This window comes from Chinchilla lanigera, unplaced genomic scaffold (genome assembly GCF_000276665.1).
Source record: "Chinchilla lanigera isolate Chin_1 unplaced genomic scaffold, ChiLan1.0 scaffold00160, whole genome shotgun sequence".
In the NCBI taxonomy this organism is placed as follows: domain Eukaryota; kingdom Metazoa; phylum Chordata; class Mammalia; order Rodentia; family Chinchillidae; genus Chinchilla; species Chinchilla lanigera.
In genome coordinates, this window is record NW_004955561.1 from 475,609 (window position 1) to 500,634 (window position 25,026).

Sequence of the window (25,026 nt, forward strand, 5' to 3'; positions counted from 1 at the left end):
CTCAAAATACATGTTTATTACTTGATTATGAGAACTCACTTGTGTGATGCTTCCCAGGCCTCCTCTTCTGCCAGAAGATCTCTTATGATGTCTGAACTAGAACTAAAATGATATGCACGTCAGCATTGCCAGATGATAAAACTGCATGGTTCCACTTATATAAAATTCTAGAAAGTACCAAGTAGTCTCTTGTGACAAAGGACAAACTTGCCTGGGGTTGGTGAGTGAGGGTGACAAATGGCACAAAATCACTTGGTTGGGGGGGGTTCACCATCTCAAGCATGAAGACAGTTTCAAAGCTGCATCCACACATGGAAACTCAACCAGACTGCCCTTTAAACACTTAGTTTATTATACAACATTTGAATTTCAATAAAGCTATAAAAACAATAAATTATCAATAATGAAAAAATTACTAAAGCTCAAATAAATTCCTCAACATAAAACCTAGATCTAAATGGAATACCATCATGAGGCTTTTTACTTCTCTGTATCAACCAAAGATCAAACTGTGTTTTATTCAATCCATAGCACCATGGGGGAAGAAAAAAACTGAAAAATAAATTCTAGTAATAAGATTCATGAGTTCCTAAATAGCTTTTAGTCCCTTTGTAAACAAAATGAAACTTAATTCATTTGAACATGGCTCATAATGGTAATTAATTATAAGTGTAACATGGCCTAAAGAACTGTATCTGTGCCTTAATAGAAATAGAACAAACTCCGTTAAGGCTTTTAGGATCTTGTTCTTTCCCAAATCAATACAAAATTATTTTTAGAAAGGATATGCATACATCAATATCAAAAAAAGCACTTCTCCTAGACACCCAACACATCCAATGCCACAAGCAATATATGGCACAACTCAGAAGTGACTCTCACCTACTCTGTGGAGTACAGAAGACTAAAACAAATCCCATTCTCTCTCAGATAAGAAACAACAGACTTGGAAATGCTCATGCCAATCGCATTTTAATGACACTCTAATAATACAACAAAAGTTTAAAATTACAAAGATTTAAGTACGAACAAATCATTCTCAAACACTTCTGACAAACCACTTTGTTTTGTTTTCAAGCATAAGGAAGTTTATGGGCCACTCAAAGAGAACAGAGTATAGGCCCTCAAAAGAGAAAGACGTGTTATGGCTTGGCACTGGGAATATCTGTGTGGGTTTGGGGGAGGAAATTCGTGAAGTTTCTCACAATATTTTGTAGCAATGTTTGTGTACGATGCCTGAACAAAAAAAAGACCACAGAGTCATTCAACAGAGTCCGGGACTTCCCCTCAAGCTCCCAGCACTCTCAAGGGGTTACAGGTAGGGTCACCCTGACTGTGACTCCCATGCATCATGTTCTGGTGTGGAGACCCCTCACACTGCAAGTGTGCACCCCTCTAACACATCTCACACAACAGTTCCCAGACTTTGCAGGATGTGAGGGTCACATGAAGTAGCAGTGTTTCTAGTATCTGAAAAAAAAAATGATAAAGAACAATTATACATTCAATAATACTTTTATTGTGTATTTATTCAGTGTAGCAGCACATGTATATGTTCTTAAAATAGTAGTATGTGCATTTGTGAGACTCTGTTTGTCCAGAAACAATTTCCCTTTGTGTATGTGTGCACTGTGCCTATCCTTTCAGCCCCTGAGTGGGAACCACTGATCTGGCGGTCCCTATGCACCTGCTACTCTTGACACTGGGATGGGCCCTGCTCAGGGGCCAGTGCTCCCGAGAACAGTCAGCACATTAATGTATCATCTATTTTACCTAAAAATTCCTCAACATAAAAGCTTAGGTAGGCTTCCCCACTAAACAACTGTATAGATGTAGTTTTTATTAAGAGAGAAGGAGGAAAAGTAGAAGACCCTGAAGGACATTAAGCAGATTTCACCAACTTTGTCACTATCCTAAGAGACAGGCCCACACCACTCACTGAGGAAGATGCTATTCACTGCCATCCCACTCACACCAAAGGGGCTCTGAACCTCCCACTCACAAGATCTCAGCTCTTTTATCTCCTTACTTCAGAAACAACTGTTCCAGTTCATAAGAACACACAGGCTGCTTTACCCTAACTTTTCCATTTCCTCCTTTCTACCCCAAGCCGTCCATTCTTCATGCCTGGGTAGAATTAACAGAGGCATTTCTCAGCCTTTCTTCATTATTGTTCCCATAGGAGCCTTTTTAGACTTCTTTTTTTCCCTCCAACTCTCCTCATGAAAGTTTAATAGCACAAATATATCTATCCTTTTATGTTCTGTATGTATGTATCTGTGCTTTGCATATAAAAAGAGTAAGGTTTTCTTGTTCCATCCATCCCACAACCAGTTCTTTTCTTTGAGCACTACTGAGGATTGGACCAGGGCCCCTACCATTAAGCTGTATACACAACTCTGTTTTCACAATTTATTTTGAGACAGGGCACACTAAATTGTTCAGGCTGGTCTTGAACCTGCAACCTTCCTGCATCAGTCCCTCAGTAGCTGGGATTACAGGAATGTACCACTCCCATCCTTACTCCCCTGGGGCTGCTATCCTTCCTGCTGAGTGCCAATGAGCTGGGGAACGGGAACCAGGGTGATCACGTGGCTCTGGATTCTGTAGTTGTCACACAGAAAAGAGTCAAGTTAGCCTCCTGCCTACCATTCCCCTCCCCACACTCTTACCCATAAAATACACGCACGCACACAATTTACTTTTTTTTTAAACAGGAAAGTTACAAAGCATCCTTACCATTCTAGCTAAGTAAGCAGAATGGCCAAGTCTATCAACTAACCCAGTGGAGTCTGTCCAATTCACCTCATCCTAGCGACTTTCAAATTACCAGCACAAATCACTGGTTTGTTCAAGGAAAATATTTGTGTACACTAATGGCATAAACCTGAGAGGTTCTGCCAAGCTACCTCAGTGGAAACAGATGGTGGAGGTTTATAAAAAGCACATCTCTGAGCGGCCTGCAATCTCCTCTCTCCCTGAACCAATCCCACTGTCCAGCCAGGCTGACACCCCTAAAGCCCTCAACCCCTACTTCCCTCTCTTTCTGCTCTCTCTCTGGCGCTCCACTGAGCGACCCTCAAACCATGATGGACTGACAAAAGTTGGAGAAGGGTGACTTTTCCTACAACCAAGCTGCAGGATTTTCTGCGGTATCTGTTACTCCAGTTCTAGTCACCTCTGAATTACTAAGTAAGGTTGACGCTAAGACACTGAAATACCAGACAGACCTGCTGGTTCCTTCTTAAAGTAATATATGTGACTATATTCTACTCAAAAGCCACAGTCCTGAAATTAAACACAGTTTTACAAATAGGATTTTACAAAGAGTTGAGGCATAAATGTCAGTGTTACTAAAATTATCACTCACAGATCTATTCCTTGTGGGCAAAAGCAATTAATATTTTTGAGGTCTTAATCATTTTAATATGCCTTAAAGATCAAAATTCCCTTAATATACCTTCAAGCCATCTTTTAAAATCCTCACAGGAGAAAATTAATTACACACGCCTGTATACTTGGGGTCAGAGTATGCACAAGCTACACAACTGTAACTTTTAAGTGTCAGGCAAGGAACTTTTTTAGCATGAACTTGAGCTTCTCTTCTCTTGGGTTCAGAACATTCTAGAAGACCACATTCTAAGAAGGTGGATAAACCTGAGGTCTGGCACATGAAAGTTACAGCTTCTTTAAGGACAATCAAATCATGCCCTGATTTCATCAGTGGTCTGGATATTATTATACAGATTACACATGAGGAAGTCTCACTGGTAAAAAATAATCAACCTTGGATTCTCTGAGTTCCCAAATTCTCTTCTGGAAGATATTAGTATGCTTAGTTACCCCACACTTAATTTTTCATATCATCCAGACCTTATTTCCAGGTGTCTGCTCCTAGCTGATCTTTCTAAAGAGCCTGACACACAGTATGTGTTCAACAAATGCCAATTCCATTTTCATAAAATAGGCTTGCGTCTGAGTTACCTAAATAATTATTTAGGTACTGTTTCAACAATGTCAATTTCAGCACTCTATTTCAAATTGTGCCGGGAAATCCAATGACTATGTACACCATTTAAATCTTTCATTTCCATGGTTTCTATGACACTAGTGTACAAATTCATCAGACTTTCTTATTTATCCAGCATGGCAGGTACAAAGGGTAATGTGGGGTGGGGAAAATGCAAACATCTGCTATAAAATCCTGTGGATTAAAGATTACTCATAAGTGGAATTTTTCTATTATCTAATATTTATCCCTCCTCCCCAATCTCTTCCTTTAATTGTGGCGTCAATTTGAATATCATTGAGTATATGCAGTATTAAAAACGAACAAAAATAAATAAAAGATAATGAAAAGAAAGAACTTACAATCAAGTAATACATGCGAAAGCTTTAGTAAGAGATGAGGCCATGCAAAAATAACTAAGCTTGTATCACATTACAAAGCAGACATAATCTATGGTCATCTCATTTGGTTTTTAGAGTCATCTAAAGAGGTTGGCATGGAAAAAAATTTGAAAAGAACGACTCTTTTTTTTTAATCAATAAGGAAATGGAAGCTTAGTGATATTATTCAGTAATGGCCCACAGGCCAGACATCTTTCCAGAGGCTGCGTTAAACTCCCACAATAATATAAGAACTGACTGCTGGTACATGGATCTCGTGGGGCTGCATGAAGTTCAGGTACTCACAGGTGAGAGTATCTCAGATGAAGATACATCCTCAAAATAAATGTGCCACTCACCCAAAGATGTCTACCTCATGTACCACCCTATTTAAGCTCCCTGAGAATGCAAAAGATACTAAGCAACTATTCCATGTTCCTACATTTTTTCTAGAAACTTTGAACAAACAGAACTCATGACCTAAAACAGGATGAACAATTAACTTTCAGGGGCATTTATTTGGAATTTCATAAATACCCCCAGAAAAAAAGTCTATCATAAAAAATAAAGCAGTAATATGTATTAGTAGAAAAATATTTTGTAGCAACATTGAATTCATTAAATGTCCTTTTTTTGAGTGCAGGGGACACAGGGTCTCACTATGTAGTTCAGGCTGGTCTTGAACTCACTATGTAGCCTAGGCTGGCCTCAAACTCTCAGTGATCTTCTTGCCTCAGGAAGAGGGTCCCAAGTGCTGGAATTACAGCACCACCACACCCACTTCACATTTTTTAGTTAAAAATCTAGATGTAATGTCAAACCTAATAGCAATTATGAAGATCTTAAAAAATACCCTATCACTGAATTACTATATATACTTACCACTTAGTTTACTGTTATTTTGATGTTTTCTTTAGATACTGTTTCTCTTAGTTTGACCAGAAATATAAACAATTATTTAATATTTTTTCTAATTATTCCAATACTCCCTTTAGTATATTACAAAATCCTTTTAGTATATCTGTACCACTTTATTGTCTGTACCACCAAATTCTATTAACCAATTTATGATAACACTGATAAGACAGCAACTTCCAGAACTTTTAAGAGTACCTGCACTTTGTGGTTCAAAATCAAAATGACATGAAAAGATATATACCAAGAAGTTTCATTTCTTCCTTTGTTCCCATCCACCCCATTTCCCTTTATCTCCAAAATGTAACCACTTTTATTAGTTTTTTATTTTTTATTAGTTTGTTTTATGTAAAACAAAACAAAAATTAGCATACAAAATTTTCTCTTATCAAGAAAGAAATAGGATGCTATATAACTTTTGTTCTGAATGTTGGAGCTTTAGATTACTAACATATCCTGGAAATTTCTATTAGCACTTAGAGATCTTCCTTTTTAACAATCACAAGGTATTTTAGTAAGTGGATGTATGGTACTAGCTTAATCAGTCAGCATCCACTGATGAAGAATTGAGTATTTTCCAATCTTTGGTTATTATAAAGAATAATGCAATGAACCACTCCGTGTGCCATGTACAGGTATTTCTGCAGGGCAAATTCATCCAAGTCCTGAGTAAAGGTGAAATAATGGTATTTTGGGACAATTCCTGTCCTTATGGACTGTGATACTTCCCTACTTCCCCACAGTGTTACTCTGAAACACTACGACGTATGCTCCAGAGCCAAGCGTCGTGGAATATGCCTATAATCATAGCACCTGAGAGGCTGAGGCAGGAGGACTGATATGAATTCAAAGCCAGCTTGGGCTACACACTGACACCCATAGTTTGGTCTCAAAAACAAAACCAAAACTAAAGCAAAACAAAAGATACATGCTAACTCACAGGTAAGAAATGATTTCAATTTGCATTTGGCTTTTCACAAACTGTTCATGACTTTTGTCAATTTTTTTAAATTAGGTTTCTGTGTGCTCAAAAAAATAACCACTCTTGAATGTTTTTTAAAAGACTATTGAATCTCTGTAAATGATAAGAAAGAAAGGATTATCATCCCTTTATTTCTTGCCAAAAATATGTGTACTAAATTATACCATGATTTCTACAACAAGAACTATTTCCAGATCTGAGCATCCTAGCAAATAAATGATCTAAAGGTGTTTTTTGTTTTTAGATCTAGTCCTAAAAGAATAAATAAATGATCTAAAGGTGTTTTTTGTTTTTAGATCTAGTCCTAAAAGAATAAATAAATAAATAAATGATCTAAAGGTGTTTTTTGTTTTTAGATCTAGTGCTAAAAAACTCTGAAAAAGTTCAAAATACAATAGCCAAGTCTGTTCCCTCTTTTCTGACTTCTCCAGCCCACACAGTTCTTTCATGTGCAAATAGGGTAAATTAACTCAAGCCTTTTAACTATATCTGGGCAAGCCTTCTTCTAAGCCAGGCTTAATTACCTTTCTCATTGCCGAGACAAAATATGTGATGCCCAAGGCTAAAGAAGTAAAGGTTTATTTAGCTCACAATTTGTAGAAGTTTTAGTCCATAATTGGCTGGCTCCAGAGTGGGGTGGTTTGCAGAGGGGAACAGTTCATGGTGGGCAGAAGACAGCAAAAGCAACAACCAAATCTTAACAGCATCTTTATGCCCCTTCACACTCTGTCTAGGCTTCTGGGATTAGAGCAGTGCCAAACCAATCAGTGAACTGACCACACACCCTTAATCCTAGCAGTACTCACTCTAGACTCAGCCACCTCTGTAAAGCTCACCCCCAATGACTGCAAGAGGCTTGCGGGGATGGACATCTAGACACAAACCATAACAGAATTCTAAATTGCAGAGCCAGAGTTTTCCACTGAGAAGATATTTAGCACTCATTATTAAAAGATTACAAATCTGAAAATCATCTATTTAATGTATATAGTGATACTTTTTCACACTTAAATACAGTGATACCTCAGTTGTCAAATAGCTCCAAGCTCAAACTTTCCACTACTGGACCAGCAAAGTTAAAAAAAACAAAACAAATCAAAAAAACCGCTCCACGTTTGTAATTTTGCTTGATGGTGGAACCAAAAATCCAACTGAAAAATCCTGTATGGGCCAAGAGTGAGTCCTACCTTGCATCTTGCCATGGACACAAGGGGCTGCTGCTCTCCCCGGACAACATACAGTGCTGGTGTTAGTACTAAAACACTCGACAGTGTGCTTTTTCTTTGCATTTTATTTGCATAAAATGTAAACATGGCTCCAAAGAAAGTCAGTAATACCTACAGTAAACCTGAGGAGAACTGAAAACCACAATAGAGTGAAAGAAAGAAATCATTGAGAAATCTCTTAAAGTCTTGGAAAAATGAATTTTTAAGTGAAATTTTTGGCCCTCACAACCATTTATTTGGTTTTCCATTATTTCTTATGGGAAAATATATTCAGTTCTCGGGTATTACAGTGTTCAAACACGAATTTGGAATGAGTTGAGTTTGACAGCTGAGGCATCCCCGGATGTGAAGCATTCTACCCTGATAAGTAGCACCCCTAGACTTTTCCTTGATTATGTGCTTTATACTCTAACGTTTTGTTATGTGAAAATAATGGACTGTAGAAACTTGTAAGCTTGTCACTTTTAATACTTCATCTGTTCATTTAATTCCATTTCAACAAATACAAAACTTTATTTATGTGGCTGTGGTGCCTTCCAAGCATCTGGAGAACAGTAAAACCAAGGAAGAGAAAGCATTATCCTTGAGCTCAGAAACCTGGCTTTCTCTTTCATTAGGATCATGTTTTACTTGTCAGAAACACCAAACCTTGCTGCTGTCAGGTCTCATTTGAAATGCTGCTGCCGTCATTTCTACTCAAGAAAGTCTCTTTAAAATTTTTTTTAAAAATTGTATTGGTGCATATTCACAGTACATAATGATGACAGTAATCACTGGGAGTTGGTAAATGTACGTCTTAATTCTTTTTACTTCCCCTCCTTTTCCCTCCCTCCATCTCTAGATTCCCCTTCTAATCTGCCATAGACCTACCTCCCTGTTGCCTAGTTACATCCATCCACTCATCATTTAATAGGGTATACATACAGCACATACAAGCAGTTTCCTAACTGGTGTGGTCTCCCCTTTTCCAAGGAAGGGCTGGTGATGCATACGCGTGAGTCCTCACCTGGTGAGACCTAGGGTGAAGCCCACAGCAGAACCCCCCTCTTGCCTCTAGCATCATCTCTTTATCCTGTGTGCTACTGTCGTGGTCTATTGGTGTCCAGGAAAGGGCTACAGATACCGTATTAAAGAGAGAAGCAGTCCTGCTAGGTCAGTGACTTTAAATCCTTACAAAAGTGCTGCATGTATTTTTTTAAGGAAAAAGAAATAAAAGAAAACTGAGTTACTCCCAAATACTGAAGTTCTCTTCGCTCTATGGAAAAATTGAAGTTTAAAATAGAATTAAGTATCTGTGTTTATGTTTAAATTACAAACTTAAGAACCAAAAGAAGATATCAACTCTAGGAATCTAATGTAAGGGGAAATTTTTTAAATTACCGAAATATTCACTGCTACAACAAGATACTTAAACTATCAAGTTACATGAGCAGGGAAACAAAATCATGATGCTTTATTTTGCTTTTATTTTTACAACTATCAGTGTAATAAAGGATGGACACAAATAAAAATCAATACTGAAAGATAAACAGATCCTAATAATATGCTACAGCACCCAGTCCCTATAAGTAAAATAAAATAAATAGCAACATCACACAGATGAAAATTGCCCCCATTACTCAAGCTTTGATTTGATTGTAAGTGCCTTGGCCACAGGCAGAGGGGTTGCGTCTGAGGCTGGGGACGCGGGCCCTCTGCTCACCAAGGCCCTTTCTGCAGAGCCACGCTGTCACGCTGTGTGAGACTGCACATTCAGCACGTTCAGCCAATGCAAGAGGCCAACAGCAACACCCACAACAACATCACAGCTCAGGCGGAAAAGTGTCAGTCTTCTGTCTGTTCCTGGGGAATTCTAAACTTACTTATATGACTGGTGTTAGGCATTAGACTCAGTCTGGGGACTTGGGACTCAGTCTGCACATGAAATGAAGCTTTAGACTAAATGACCAGAAGTGTCAGGCTTGATCTGGACATGACTTTCCCAGCACCCACCCTGTTTGTCAGCAACACCATTGTTCTTAGAGAAAACTCAGTTCAGCATCAGGTACAGTTGCCCTTGGGTGCAGCTGTCCTTGGCAAACACAGGATGTCATAAAAAGAAATAATGTGGAGCATGGAATCTTCCAAACCCCAAGACATTTAAAGACATCCAAACATTTATACTTGACACCCTGAGGACTCTGACCACAGATGTTTGCTAAAACCTTCTCACCTAATGTCCCTGGCCTTCTCTCAAGCCCTATAAAGAAATCCACTGTCTTTGTTCCCTAAGGACAGTCTTTTCACCCTGTCTGCCTGTACACAGGTATTAAATCATGGGACTCTTGTCCTCACAAAAGCCTGTGCAGTGGTTTCTTCCTCCTGTCATTCATTTACAAAAAGCACATAAGAATTATCCCTCCCAAACTATATTTACCCTAAGCTTTTAATGATTTGTGTGTATTTCTAACTTTTTATGTGCACTATTACCCACACCCCAGTAACAGAGTGTAATGGCTCTAATAAGATGTGTCTCTTAGGATAAGAGAAGCACAGTACAACCACACATTAATGACATCTTAAAGGTTTCTAAATTTGGCTTCTGCAGAATCATCTCAAAAAAAGTTTTCTGCAACTAAAACCTGCTATGCTAACCTTCAACACTTGACTTCCTCTGAGATATAAGAACAGTGTGTACCATTTACATGGTAAAATGACTCAAAATAAGCCAAATCAGCAATTTAATATGTAACCATGTCCCAGACTGTATTTGTGCTGCAGTAAAGAGAATAGCAAAGACGTGCAAATTAACACTGCACCTCCTCTGGCCAGGCGAGACAGTCAAGCCGTGAAGACACTTTGTGGAGTGCTGCAGGGCACTCCCTCACAATCATTACACTTGCCAGGACAGGCAGCAGAGGCAGCCCATCACAGGGGAGCCAGAGCATGTGGGGTCATTCTGGGTCTAATTTGAACTGTTTCATTACATTCTTAATTCTCCTTTCCTAATGCAGAGGAAGCAATAATGGTCTAAAATATGAGCAGTCAAAATTCTAATGCAACTTGTTTTGAGATGGGGAAGAACTTAGAATCAGCCCACGTTATTATTCACTGCAGCCCTTTAGATAAACTACTTCACATCTCTAGACTTCCATCCATCCCTCCATGAAAAGAAATTACTATCAGCAGTGACTTCTCAGCTTACTATCTAATTTTTAATGCTTGCATTCCAGGGATCTCACTTCTCTGAGCACTTGCAATGTCCTCTTGAATATGTCTTAAAACCTCTACCTGATAAACTCTTTCTGAAAATTCTTTTGCTGTGATCAGAATCAGTGAATCTGCAAACTTATTCTATAAAAGAGTGAGTCCGGTCCCTTATTTCAGCTGCAGGGGACTCTCAGACCCAGCTCGGTGACATGATCTCTCGGAGAAGCCAGGGACTAGAGGTACAAAGACACACAGAACGGCCACATTGGTAAATCCAGCCAGAGGCATTTTCATCCCCACTTGCCTCAACCCCCTGCCTTCTGAAGTATAGTTTATCTCCTTTTCCTCCCTTTTTCTCTCTTCCTCTCTATAAGCTTCTGTAGCTTAGGCTTTTCCTTTCCAGCCATTAGAGACTCCCAAGTCCCTAGAAAATGACTGCTTGTATATGAAAGCACCAAATGGACCCACACAAGATCTCAAGCTAAATTTCTCATGCTACTGGCACGGAGAACTCAGTCCTGAGACTCGTGGAGAAGATTGGCCTTCCTGGCGACACCTGAGGAAAGAAAACTCCTTAAATCGTGCACATTTTTGTGTCCTAAACACTTTAGATAAAAGTAGATCCTCTAAACTGCTCTTTTATCTCTTTGCCTTCCACTCCTTCTCTCTCCCCTCTCCCTCCTCCTTTCCCCCGCCTCCTCCCCCTCTCCTTCCCATCCTCCCTCCCTTTCAAAACAAAACCAAAGGGCATAAGCACAGCTCCCCTTTTCGGCTGAGAACATGTTCTAAGCCGTGCACATTCAAATGGTCATTCAGGCGATAACTGGTATTACCCTCAGGACCTAGTGAAGTCTACAGACTCAAACAGAGAAGGAGGCCACTGGTTTACTTTGTTTTCCTTTCTCTCTCCCCAAGAAAGCCCCTGTCCACTTCTTGTCTCTTCTCTCCCACTCAGGCTTTCAGCTGTCAGAAAACTCAAATCTTTTAACTTTTTCTGATATTAAGGAGGAATGGCTGAAGGACATCCCCTCACCCTAGGATGGCACAGCTCAGGGCAGTGTTTTAGATTAGCCTCAGTTTCCGCAGCAAAAGTAAAGTGCATTTGATGGCTGTGGCATATGGTTTGACAGCAGTACCAGAAGGACAGCCTTTCCTCTTCCATCTCACTTCCATTCCTCTATGTTGTCCCTTCACCCTCCAAATAAACCACTTCCCTCAAAGCCTGGTCTTGGGGTCTGCTTCTCATGAAACTCAGACATTTCAGTGACTATGTGTTCATCTTTCGAGACCCGGTCAAGCTGCACATCCATGAGAGCTTAGTAGTAAGGAGAACATGGGCTCTGAGGCCCATCAGCCTGGGTATAAATCTCAGTCTTGCCACATACTACTCATCCAGTCCTAAGCAAGTGACCTGACTCTTTAGACCTTTCATTCCACATCTCTAAGAGATTACATATACCACATGTAACATTCTTAGCATGCAAGTCACCACTTATCTAGAAACCCATGCAGCTTACTGCCTACAATAATAAGTTTGCCTTCTACTCTCTTGTCCATGTAACTTAACTACTCCAGGGGACTCTGGCCTAGAAAGATAAACGTGGTCAATAACTTTATGGCTGAGTCCAAATACTGCTGAAAGACATCTCTTTTCAGTAGAAAACATCAGAGAACACACTCCAAAATCCTCTAAAGCCCTCATCTCAAAATCCTCCGCCTGCTGTACTCACGAATCCCAAACTATTCGGTTACCGAGCCCTCACCATGACCCGCACTGATGGCTGCTTTGCCCCACACTTTACAGTCTCAGTCCCAACCAACTGTGCCCTCTAGCTGTGAGAGGTTACTCTGACGGCAATGTTCCCTACCCCTCGCTAGCACTCAGACTAGCCTGCTTTCACCCACAGGCTGGTGGTGCCGACCTTCCACATTCCTTAGACAACTGTCACCAAGGCAGATTTTTTCTTCCAGATTTCCCAACTTAGGAAAGGTTGGAATTTATACCTTAGGAAGGCTGGAATTTCCCCCCAAAAAAACAATCAAAATTTTGTCAAACGTTTTGTCAAATGTTTTGTCTAGCTCTTAAAACGTTTCTAGACAGCTCTTTGAGAAATGACTGAAAAGTGGGCTGGGGATATAGCTCAATGGCATAAGCACCTGCCTGGCAAGCGCAAGGTTGTAAGTTCGATCCCCGGTACCACACACACACAAAAAAAGACAGCCCACCCAGAGAAATGACTGAAAAGTAAAGAAAAATTATAGCAAAATATAGAAACAGATGGCATCAGTTTAATTAGCCTCTTTGTCAAAATGCCCGGTATCCTGTCTGGGCCTGCACAGGACATCCTACACAGAGACGCAGCTCAATAGCCCAGAGTGCACTATTTGCACCAGGAGCTGTGGGAACTAAAATGTGCTCGCACGTCCCTTAAATGACTCAATCTCGTCCAGGATCTAACCCTGGCACTGTAGGAGGGCTCCCCCAGCTTAGGGGCTACAAGCACTGATACCAACCAGTCACCCATGTTTCCCAGCGCACCAAAGCAGAGACAACCATGTTGGGTAATTTTGGAATAGCCTAAAATGAAATGAAAACCAAGTTCACCAGTCCATGGACAGCCTGGCTATCACTTTTTTTGGGGGTCAATAAATCATAAGTATTGAATCTTTCCTTATAGAAAGTTTCCTAGATGTAGTAATTCCAAACTTATAAAAAATGATTCTTATACCCTTCACCACATCTTCCAGCTGTTAACATTCTGCCTCATTTATCTCTCTGTATGTATATTAAAATGCATGCCATTTCTTTAAATTACAGCTGTCACTTTTAACATATCAATATGCTTTTCATAAGAACAAAGCAATTCACATACATAATAATTACACAATTCTCAAATTGGGGAAGCAGAATATTACAATTAAATTATTTCTGCAGTTATGAGAGAGTTCTACATCTCTCTCACTTTATTTTTGTTTTTGTTGAGACAGGGTCTCAGCTTACAATATAGCCCAAACTGGCCTCAAACTTGCACCAAACCTCCCACCTCAGCCTCTTAAGTGCTGAGATTACAGGCATGTGCCATCCTGCCTGCCAAGACTGCCTCTTTTTAAAATCTTTTGCCTATACCTAAACTGCACAATTTTTTTTCAAAATAATGACCTAAAGATTCTTCCAAGGAAGAACATGACTAAAATTTATTCCTGCATAAAGATAATACTTTCTCTGTGGGGTCAAAATCAATAGCATCTTTTCTTCCAATTTAGTCCTCAATAGAAATGCTATACTCTCTGCTTGCCAAAACTTGGTGAACAAAAGCATACTCTTCATTATTAAGAACAATAGGTTAATTTACAGAGATTTGGACAAGTCCCTTGAACTCCCAGAAATCATCTAGTAAGAAGCCATACAAAAATCTAAAATTCTTATTAATTTGTTTATCATCTGTTTTCAGGCTTGCAAGAGAAGATGAACACAGTAGTAAAAATTCAAATTCTAAAAGAAGTACTTAAGAGTTCATAATTAGGTTACCAATAAAATGGTCTTATCATAATAAGATCAGCTGTACCTATTGCATCTTAAAATAAGGTTATTTTTGGTTGTCAATAGGCTGTGCTATTTAAGGTAGAGTATTGCTCTAGCACAAAGAAAACCAATTTCTTTATGCAAATACATAAGATCTATACTCTATAACACCAAGACTGCATGATTTTAAAACAAACCACAACATATTTCTATTCACATTAGACCTAAAACAGCATGACTTTTCTCCTTACAAAGAAAACTATTAAAAATTTTAAAAATAATATGATCCTATTTTTAAAAAAATGTTCATCTATTTACATAGATGTCTATCTTTGGAAGGATATATTTAAGAAAATGGTAACACTAAGTTACTTCTGGCTGATAAAATTGTAGAATTATATTAATGAATTATGAAAATTAAGGAATTTTATTCTTTTAATCCAAAGTTTCTATTTTTCACAATAAATACATGTAATATATAATTTTAAAAGCACTTCTGAAAATTTAGGGATTTAAAGGAAAACAAAGCAATTATAATCAGAAAAACAAGAAAACTACTTGCCAAAATTGAAAAGAATAAAGACAGAAACACTTTTATGTATAACAAACAAATCTAATTCTAGAAGGTTTATTCATGAACTGCAACAGACAAGTGGTCAAAGCAAACATAGACAATTTATCAACTATTAGATTTGACAGAAACAACAATTTTAGGGTTAGAAAAGATCTCACGAAGATCACCAGAGTGCCTCATCTCCCTTTCTACTAAAGCCAGAATACTTTGGAAAAGAAAAGTCAGACAAGGCAAAAATTACATACACTGCTATGTTATGATTCTACTAAAGCAGGTGGTCTCATCTCTTTGAACTCTTCCTGAATTGTTGGTGCCAATCATCTTAGTTAAAAAGTGTATCTTTCCTAACTATTTAAGTTTTGGAGCCATGAAAAAACATTAGCACTAAGCAATGGGCCATTATACTTTGTGACAGCCTTCGGCCCAGTCCTCCTCCTCAAACACTAGAAGACACTTACGAACTTCCATTTGGATGATAAAGCTACCTTTGAAGTAAGGAAGCTTATCTGTATTCAGATACTGAATTTCAAAAATCCAACACAACACTGATGGCAAAATGAAGCATTATTTATAAGCTAGTAAAAGAAAAAAATTGAGATCAATTTAGCAATGATATAATACTTCTCACATAGAATTTTTAATTTAGATATACCCAGAGAGTACTTTTAAACTTATGTAGACACAGTTTTTAATACATTGTTATGCATATATAAAACTATAACTCAAATAAACTGGACAAAACATTCCTAAAATATCTTTATACAGCTCTTCATGGTTTGGCCCAGCACCTGTAATAACTGAGTTTTCCAACGCAAACTCACCATCTCTGCAGAGGCACCACGTTCTTGACACCCCTTGACTTCTGTATCCAGGAATGTCATCTAAGCACTGACACCTACTCTGAGAACTGAACTCATAGTTCTTTCTCTGCCACACTGCATGTGGCTGGAAGACAAGCAGTTTCTGCTCTAATACAGCATGAGGTATCTGATAAATTGACATGTGGAACCTTACCAGTAGTCCTTACCATATGTGAATCACTCCTGGTCACTGCTATTACTTTCAAATTTCTACCATCTACCTATTTCCAGGGATATGGCTGCTTCTCCTGACTTTAGTAAGTCAGGGAACAAACAGGCAATCCTTTGCACATAAGAAAACTGTTTTCTAGGATCCTGCAAAGTACTTGATTGCTTCTCAAGAACTGGAGTCATTTACCCAGTGGTGAATATATCTTACTAACATATTTACACCCTACTGCTAAGTTTCTGTGCTTTTCCTTAAACACATTTTTTTGTTCGGTTATTTTGTTGAATATATATGATGACCAACTAATACATCAGCTGTTATGGTTGATACATTGTGTCAACTTTAGGAGTCTAAAAGCTTAACTAAGTAACTCAGCAGTTCTACATCCTGGGGTGAAAAGGACATGCCCTTATGCTCTAGGATGTTGTTTACTATGTCAACTTGAAAAGTTTAAAAGTTCAACTAAGTGATTCAGCAGGGGGCCAGGGTCCTTACTTTGTAAACATCCTCAGCTTCTAGAAGAGAAGGGCACAGAGATGATGTGGGCTGTGGCGGACAAGCCGATATACAATATAAGGGAAAATAAGGAAGGGTGCAGAATCATCAACAGTACATGCAGCCCAGCTGAAGGGGTAAGAGCATGAAAAGCCAGGATGGACACTCCCTGGCAAGCACACCTTACCTATAGTGAGGCTGTCAGCAATAGTCCATGTTGCTGACCATGGGACATGTCAGAACTCCAGATATTAAAATGTAAAGCAGAAAATGTATGCCTTAAAATCAATACAGTAAGCGCTGTGAAGGCATTTCTGAAATGTCCAGCAACAAAATCTTAACACTTTGTAGTATTACTAAGGAAACTTTAATAGACTTGTGGTCATGAAAGTATAGCAACAACCATATTTATCAGACTCTCACATCTAATACCTCATTTCACCTTCCCACAGATCTGAGCAACAGTATCTTTATATGCTTTTCAAAGATATGTGGAAACAGACCTCCAAAGACTATATCCAAAATTCTCCCAAAGACCCTGATCTGCAGCCATTCAACTCTAAGCCTACTACTTTCCTGCTACCCCGCAGTTGCCAAGTGGTCTGCTCTGGCACTGATCCAACGCCAGTGTTCAGGGCTTACTTTCCTTTCAGCCTTAGTTTCTAGGCCTTATCCAAGGAAGATGACCTTTTAAACTTGAAGATCTTGGACTGACAAAAGACAAAGTAGGTGAAAAAGGGGTACAAAGAAGAACCTGAGTAAGATTAAAAATTTAAATATCAACATATTCAATATTTACAATGTGTGAAACATACTTGAGAGATGCGTAATAGAGTAGACACAACCCAATTGCAAAAGGGAAGCCCAATAAATTTTTGAATACCATCACTGAAGCTAAGCTTCCAAAGTACATAAAGAAACTTCATGAATTTTTCCTTGTTAAAACTGCAAATAGAAACCCACATGTCCATAAACTGATAAATGAATAAACAAAGTCATACATCCATACAATAGAATTGACAATAAAAAGAAATACAGTACTAAGACAAACAGATTAAGTCTGAAAACATTTGTGCTACATATGAAACGTCAAGAACAGGGAGTCTACAGAGACAGAAAAGAGACAGTGGTTGGCTCAGGACTGGGCAAGGAGGTCTGAAGCGAGAATGTGGAGTGACTGCTAAGGGCCATCGCTTCTCTCTGGGGTGAGAAAAATGTTCTAAAACTGTTGTGATGGCTGGGCAATTCTGTGAATATACTGAAAACCACAGAATTGTACAATTAAATAGGTAAATTGTGTGTTATACAAACTAAATCTTAATAAAGCTATTAAAAATTTGCAAATTTTTAGCTACTTTCTCTGGGCCATGGGGGTACCAACACATATATGTACACATATATACACAGCATAATCAACTACAATGTGAAACAGAATGTAGCTTCAATTTTAACAAAATTAATGGTAGGATCACTGCTAGACTGATCTGAAATACTGCTTAACACATAATGTGTACTTGCTGAATAAGTGAACCCAAAGTCCAACCCTATCATAGAGAATCTAACACCATTATGCTCATTTTGAGTTGCTAATAAAATTGTCATCTCAAAATGTCTCATAAAGATAATGACATATGACCCTTGCCAAGAAAAAAGCATGAAGGATGGGCAGAGAAACTGTGTATATTATCCAGGACCATGGTCAGGAGTTGGGTACGTAACAATAAAGACCAATCCCCTAACACAGTGATAGTAGGAGCAGCAAAAGTACTTGCTGACCGTAAGTACCTTTCACCTCTTGGCACTTTTGTCAAAGTGAAGAATTACAACAACCAAGCCTTGGACTAAACCTGTCTTAGTAAACTATCAGCTACAGGCCCATCTATTAAAGGCGTGGTCCCCAGGGTGGCACTACTAGAAGGTGGGGGAGCATTTAGGAGCTGCGCCCTCACAGAATACCCTCAGGTGACTAGTGCATACCTTTTAAGGGAGTATGGGCCACAGCCCCTTCCTTTCTGTGCTCTCTGTCCATGAGGTGGGTTTTGCTCTACCACAACCTCCTGCCATGTTGTGTGGACATGCCATGGCCCCAAAGTTATATGGCCAACCAATCATGTACTGGAACCTACAAAACAGTGAGCTGAAAGAAACCTTTGTTCTTCATAAACTGATTATCTGCGGTATTCTGTTATAACTAACATAATGAACCAAGAAGGTTCACTCCACATTCCCCTTGGCTATATTCCTTTACCTTTCCTGCTACCCAGATACTATCTACTGTTTGCTCTCCTAGTTCCTGAGCCATAGTATTGTGTACCTAAAAGCAATGGTAGGGGTTTTTGTTTTGTCTTGTTTGCAGTAGTGAGGACTGAACACAGGGCCTTTGCACTGAGCCATATTCCTAGGGCTGCCCCTCTGACCTCAGTTCTTTTGGAGAAAGGGTCTCGCTAAATCACTAAATTGTGTAGGCTGGGCTCAAACTGGTGATCCTCTTGCCTCAGCTTCCCAAAGTGCTAGAATTACAAGTGTAGATCTAGGCCTTTTCCTTTTTAATCATCTTTTCACAGTTCAGTGATATCAGTAAGTCTTTCTGAGGCCAAGACTCCAAACTCATCCTGGGTCTTGGTTACTTTTCTCTCATTGCTGAGATAAAACACCCAAATTAAAGAGGGAAAGGTTTATTTAGCTCATGGTTTATGGAGGTTTCAGTCAATAATCGGCTGGCTCTAACAAAGGGTAGCATAGCACAGGGGCAACAGCTCAAGGTAGGAGAAGACAGCAAAAGCAACAAAGGCAAAAAGGGGGCAAAGAAGCCTTTTTTTCTCTCTTATACTGTGTGCAGGTAGGCGTAGCACTCACACCATCTCCTGTCCTCCTGCCCAGGCTGAGGATGTTTACAAAGTGAGGACCCTAGCCCCCTGATGAGTCACTTAAACTTCTCAGGTTGACACAATGAATCAGTCATTATACCTGCAGCATAAACAGCATGTCTTCTACACCCTAGGATGTAGATGTAGACCTGCTGAGTTATTTAGTTAAGCTTCTAAACTTCTCAAGTTGACACAGTGTATTAACCATTAGACTCTGCTTCCCATACTTCTGTACACTGGAGTGCCATGTGTTTCCATTCCCAGGCCAAGCTCACAAATATGATTCAGTTCACTCTGGCATTCCATACATTCAAGCATCTAGTAACTATCGTCAGAAACTAATTCTTACTCTCTCTGCCTCTGATTTTTCTCTATTTTTACCTTGTTTTCATGAAGATTTGCGCTTAAAAGCAAATACTACCTACTGGTCTGGCAGGAATGGCCAAATCTAGCATATAACAACTAAGGTTATCCCTCAGTTAACTAGAAACACAATGTTTTTGACCTTAAAAACCTTTGAGATGAAGCAGGAAGGTTTTTCCCTTTGTATTACTTGATTATGAACAACTGAAAGCTGTTGCCCCAGGAATCCTAGGAAAGCAGAAGTCTTCAGGTAAACAAATTTCTTAATTAGTGATTCACACAAATATCTATCACTCTAGCATAGTGTTAATTTTTAAATGAACTAATACCAAAATTAAGCAGTTAATTATCAATATTCAATGATATATTAATAATCATATGCTGATTACCTTTTAAACTGGAATAATTTATTTAGAAGGTAACAACCACACCTACCAAGGTCAAAATAATGGTAAAAATAAGAAGGAAATTCAACAGAAGCCAAATGAAGCAGCTTTGTCATACATTAGGTACAAAAGTAGAACAATAAAGAAAAGGTAGAGATCTGCTATAAATGGTAAGGGGCGGTCAATTACAGTACAGAAACACAACACAATACCGCAGTCACTCAACATGACAGTAAGAAACAGATTATTTATGACTTATAGGCTGAATAACTTATATGAATTTCTTGGGACAAGTATTCAGTTTTCCAGATTCTGGAATATTTGCATTAGCCTTTACAGGTTAAACATCCTTAACCTAAAAATCCAAAATCTGAAATGCCCCAGAATGTACCATGACGCTCAGAAAGTTTCAGATTTTGGAGCATTTCAGATTTTGAATTCAGGATGTCCAACCTGTGATAAATGTGAAATATGAACAAAAACAGGTGTGCATATATCTGTTGTTTTAATGAATTAACCCAATGTCATCCTTTTACAATACACCATCTTTTAAAAATATCTTTTTAAAATGGTTCACCACTACATCTCTTATTTTCAAAGAGTCCACTAATCCATTCCATTCACTCAATTAAAATTTTCTTTATTTTACTTTTCTAGCTGGGTGTAGTGATGTGGTAGTCGGTCATCTCAGCTACTGAAGAAGTTGAGACAGGATGATCACAAGTTCAAGGTCAGCCTGCGCAATTCAATGAAACCTTGTCTCAAAGTTTAAAAAAAGGGCTGTGGGTGTAGCTTAGTGGTAGAATCCCCCTGGTTTCAATCCCCAGTGCCACACACAAACAAAAAAATCCTATTTTATTTTTCTATGCACCCACCTTTCTAATTATCTCATTCATCACTTACAAAAATATCACTGTTTATTCTGGTTTCTTTTCCAATTCTGAAGACCTCTATAAAGGTTACAGAGTGAAAAACAAAGTCACTCTCTGGTCACTGCACTACCCCCCCCCCCACATATCCTGGTTTGCTGTCACTGTGAAGATAACATAGCAGTAAACAGAGGAAAACTGACAAACTTCAAGCCTCAAAGCTACCCTGGGAATTGTTTCTGTCTATCTATGTATACACAGGAAACAGTTACCACATGTCTCTTACCTATTGCATGAATCAGACTCTGATGAGAAAAGTGTCACTTCTTGAATATCAGTACAGCTAGAAGAATCATCTGCTCTCTCGGCCTCTGATTTCCCTGGGTAGCCCAGTTGCGATGGGTGGAAATGGTCTGCTACCGATGGTACATCTGAGAATTTCATTTTATCATCTTTCGGTCCCCCCCCAAAAAAAATTTAAAAAGACAGAAAAGAAATATTAAAGACTATTTTAAAATCTACAATCTCTGTATGCCCATTATATCTACTACACTTATATAGTTATCTGTACTTAGTAAAATATGTTTGTAAACCAGTGATTCCAAAACTCAGTGATAGAGAACAAGAATCAACACAACAGTGCTACCTAATTACACACTCCACTTTGTGATATTCCATAATTAATTTCAAAATAAAATTCCCTTTAAAACCACAAATGATAACCCTTATAATTCTAGTGAAGCTGAGAAGGAATCTACAGATTGCTAAGGAATGCTTATGTATTTCACAGATCAGAAAACAGTGACAAATATAAGCAAAAAAAATTAAATTTCCTTATATGTGGAATCAGAGGGAGGAAGAGAAAGGAGGAGGGTAGGGGAGAGGAGGACAGAGAGAGCACATAAAAGTAGAAAGAGAAGGGGATTATAGAAGACAAAGGCGAGTGAGAGGGGATAGAAAGGCAAGAGGCAGAAGTGGGGGCAGAAATGATGAAAGGATGTTCCATGCATGAACAAATGTGCCAAAATGAATCCTGTGAAATTCATATGCACTAATTTAAAAAAGACACAACATCTAAAAGAATAAAAGGACTAAAGACTGAACAAATAAAAACTACAGTATTTGTCACTGTTATGTGATAATGAATCTATATGGACCCTAAACCTACTAAAAGAATATATTTATTATGGAAAAGAAAAACTAATCATACATAATGAATATTTCCATTTGATCCAATACACAGCACATTTCTATCCATCCTTCATTATATTCTCAGTTTTTGAACTCTCTTATTACACACAACGACAAAGGCACAGAGAAACCTAACAGCGTTATACAAGTATGGCCAGAAGTCTCCAAAGATAAGTGCAAGAGACAGTAGTTGAGCAAAGACACTAGCGCTCTCATTTGGTGTTTCAGAACTCTGTTGAGATTTTTGTTCGTGTTATCTTTTTTATTATTATTAGTCAAGACTGCCACCCCGCACTTTCATGGAGCTACATCCCTAGTCCTTTTTGTTTTTAATATATTTTTTGTTTTTTAAATGTTAAATATTATTTTCTCATTTTAGGGATAACCATGGAAACATTTTTTTTTTATTTTGAGACAAGGTCTCACTAAGTCAAATTACCTAGGCTGGACTCAAACTTGTGATCCTCCTGCTTCAGCCGCCCAGAAGCACTGGAATTATAGGAATATGCTATCATACCTGGTTCATCCATGCTGTATTTAAGACTGAGGAGTTGAGTGATCCTAGCAGTGAGGGAGGCTGAAGCATAAGAACCACAAGTGCAAGTCCCTCCAGGGCAATTTAGCAAGACTGTGTCTCAAAGGAAATAAAGAAAAGAGCTGGGGAAATATCTCAGCAGTAGAGCACCCACTGGGCTCGATCCCAATATGGCAAAAGATAAAAAAAAAAATTTGAAAATTGAGGAACTATTTCACAAGCATGCGCACACTCTAAATTTAATGTGTTTCCACACAAAAAAGCAGAGCTTTCATACACCCCTCAGGGAGGGTGCTTAGAGGCAAATGACCACTAACAAAAGACATTAAAAAGAACTTCATCTTAGTTACTCTTCTCATTCCTGAGACAAAACACCCAACCTCCAAAGTTAAGGAGGAAAAGTCTATTTGGCTCACAGTTTATAGAGGTTTCAGTCCGCAGTTGACTGGCTCCAAGGCAGGGTGGCTTGGCAGAGGGCCATCACAGAGGAGAAAGAGTTTATAGCAGGCAGAAGGCAGCAAAGCAGAAGGCCGCAAGTAGTGAAGTACTGAAGCGGTGAAGCAGCAAGGGACAAGCAACCTTCTTTCTATCCCTGATATCTTCTCCAGGCTCCCCACTCTTAGAGCAAGTAGCTCTCACCCTCAGGGTGGGGCAGCTTTAATCCTAGCACAGCACATTGAATCAATCTCTGCATCACATCCTTGATCCCAGCAGCACACATTCTAAATCCAGCCACCTCCAAATAATCCCCACCTATGATCACATGGGAGCTTTGGGGGAACATCTAGAGACAAACCATAACAAACTTTCAAGGTTTTGTTACACAGAAAATTTTTGGAAAAAGATCAGATCAAATCTTTAAAAAACAACAATTTCCAAGTTCATATACTTAACAGTTTTTTCAAAATGATTGTAAGTTTTTGTTACACTGGGAAAAAGGTATACATCACAAGACTATAAACTCTGATGCTGCTATTAATAAGACATCATCACCAAAACAAAGCTCTCCTAGTCCCTTCTAAGGCTTCAGGGAAAAGGAAAAAGGAGCTAACAAGATGACTACCCAGTATCTCTAGGGTCTCTCCTTGTAGTCACAGCACAAGGATTACTTTAGGGTACCAATCCCCATAGACACTCCATGTGCCCAAGGCAATTACATTCCTCAACTGGCCAGGAAAAGCAATCAAGCTGATGAAGGAGGGAATGCAGCACTCTGGGAGGCTAAAGCGGGAGGATCACAAGCTTAAGCTCAGCCTGGGGAACTTGGTGAGACAAAAGAGGAGGAGGAGTGTAGGGGATATAGCTCAAGGTGAAGGCCAAGGTTTCAGTCCCCAACACCACAAAACAGGGAACAGGAATTCAACTTAAAACAACCTTTTTTTGTGTGTGTGCATATTGCCTGTATTCTTCTTTTTCTTCTTCCCCTTTTACATTAGCTTCTAGAATATAAATTGCCATTGGGGACAAACATCATATCATCCAACAATCTGTGGGTACTGAAAGCCAGGTATCTTTCCTGTCTGCCCTTGGTTTGAGGATGCAGGCTCTCAAGCAGAGCACCAATTGTGAGGCTGAGACATCAGGCCTCCCCCAAAGATATGCACCATGAGCAGACACAGGCTTTCCCTTGAAAGAATGCACATCTTGCTTACTTACAGGAGCATTTCAACGTTATCCTACAGAACAAGTGGAATTGGTTGTACGAGAGTACACAAAATTCATCTTTCAATCAGCTCATGTCTGTCTTCCTCTCTCTATTCCCCATGCATGCACAACAACTGCACAAGTAGCCTTTACCTTGAAGCCCAGAGAAGCAACATTTTTGTGCACACACACAGTACTGTACTGCTGAGTGCAAGCAACACTCAAGAGAGACTCCACTTATCAATAAAGCCAGAGTTTCTTCCTAAGAGGCAGACTAGCTTCTCAGACTATCCTTTAAACAACTGCATAAACAAATTTAAGTGGTTCAAAAGCTATGAGAAACACACTGAGGCAGAAAGCATCCAACTAAAGATAACAGAGGACTTGAGAACAATGAGGAAGGGACTTGAAACAGTAACATGCTTGGGAACACATCTAGCAAAGGAGGCAGACCTGTCTACTGAAAGCTGTTAAACTGCTATGAGAGATTAAAGACAATTAAATGGAGAAACACGCCACATTCATGAATTAAAACAATTAATGTTTTTAAGGTGTCTATTTAAGCTAAGGATGTGGCATATGCCTCTGATTGCAGCACTCATGAGGCCAACACAGGAGGATTTCAAGTTTGAGACCAGTCTGGACTACATAATGAAATTCTGCTCCCCTCCCCCCAAAACACAAGGCCTACCAAAAGCAACCTACAGATTTGACATAATCCAATACGAAAATCCTAACAATTTTTTTTGTGGAAAAAATAATAGTCTATTCTGAAATTCACATAAAATCTCAAGAGGCCCCAAATAGCCAAAACAATACTGAAAAGTAAAGCTTGAGAACTTAACCTTT

The 25,026-nt window shown here is 39.0% G+C and overlaps 1 protein-coding gene across 6 annotated transcripts in view; it reads right to left on the minus strand.

The window, feature by feature from the left end:
- The window catches only part of Rad18 (RAD18 E3 ubiquitin protein ligase), a 138,769-nt gene that overhangs the window by 12,023 nt on the left and 101,720 nt on the right, over window positions 1-25,026 (minus strand). For 4 of the 6 annotated variants that reach the window (XM_013509105.1, XM_013509107.1, XM_013509104.1 and 1 more), the window contains exons 12-13: window positions 21,094-21,259; window positions 40-102 (exon numbers count right to left, since the gene is read on the minus strand). In XM_013509105.1, the coding sequence (XP_013364559.1) occupies window positions 40-102; window positions 21,094-21,259 (229 nt within the window). Of the gene's footprint in view, window positions 1-39; window positions 103-951; window positions 1,471-21,093; window positions 21,260-25,026 lie in introns of those variants that run through there. The other 2 variants (XM_013509110.1, XM_013509108.1) reach the window with 2 other exon arrangements.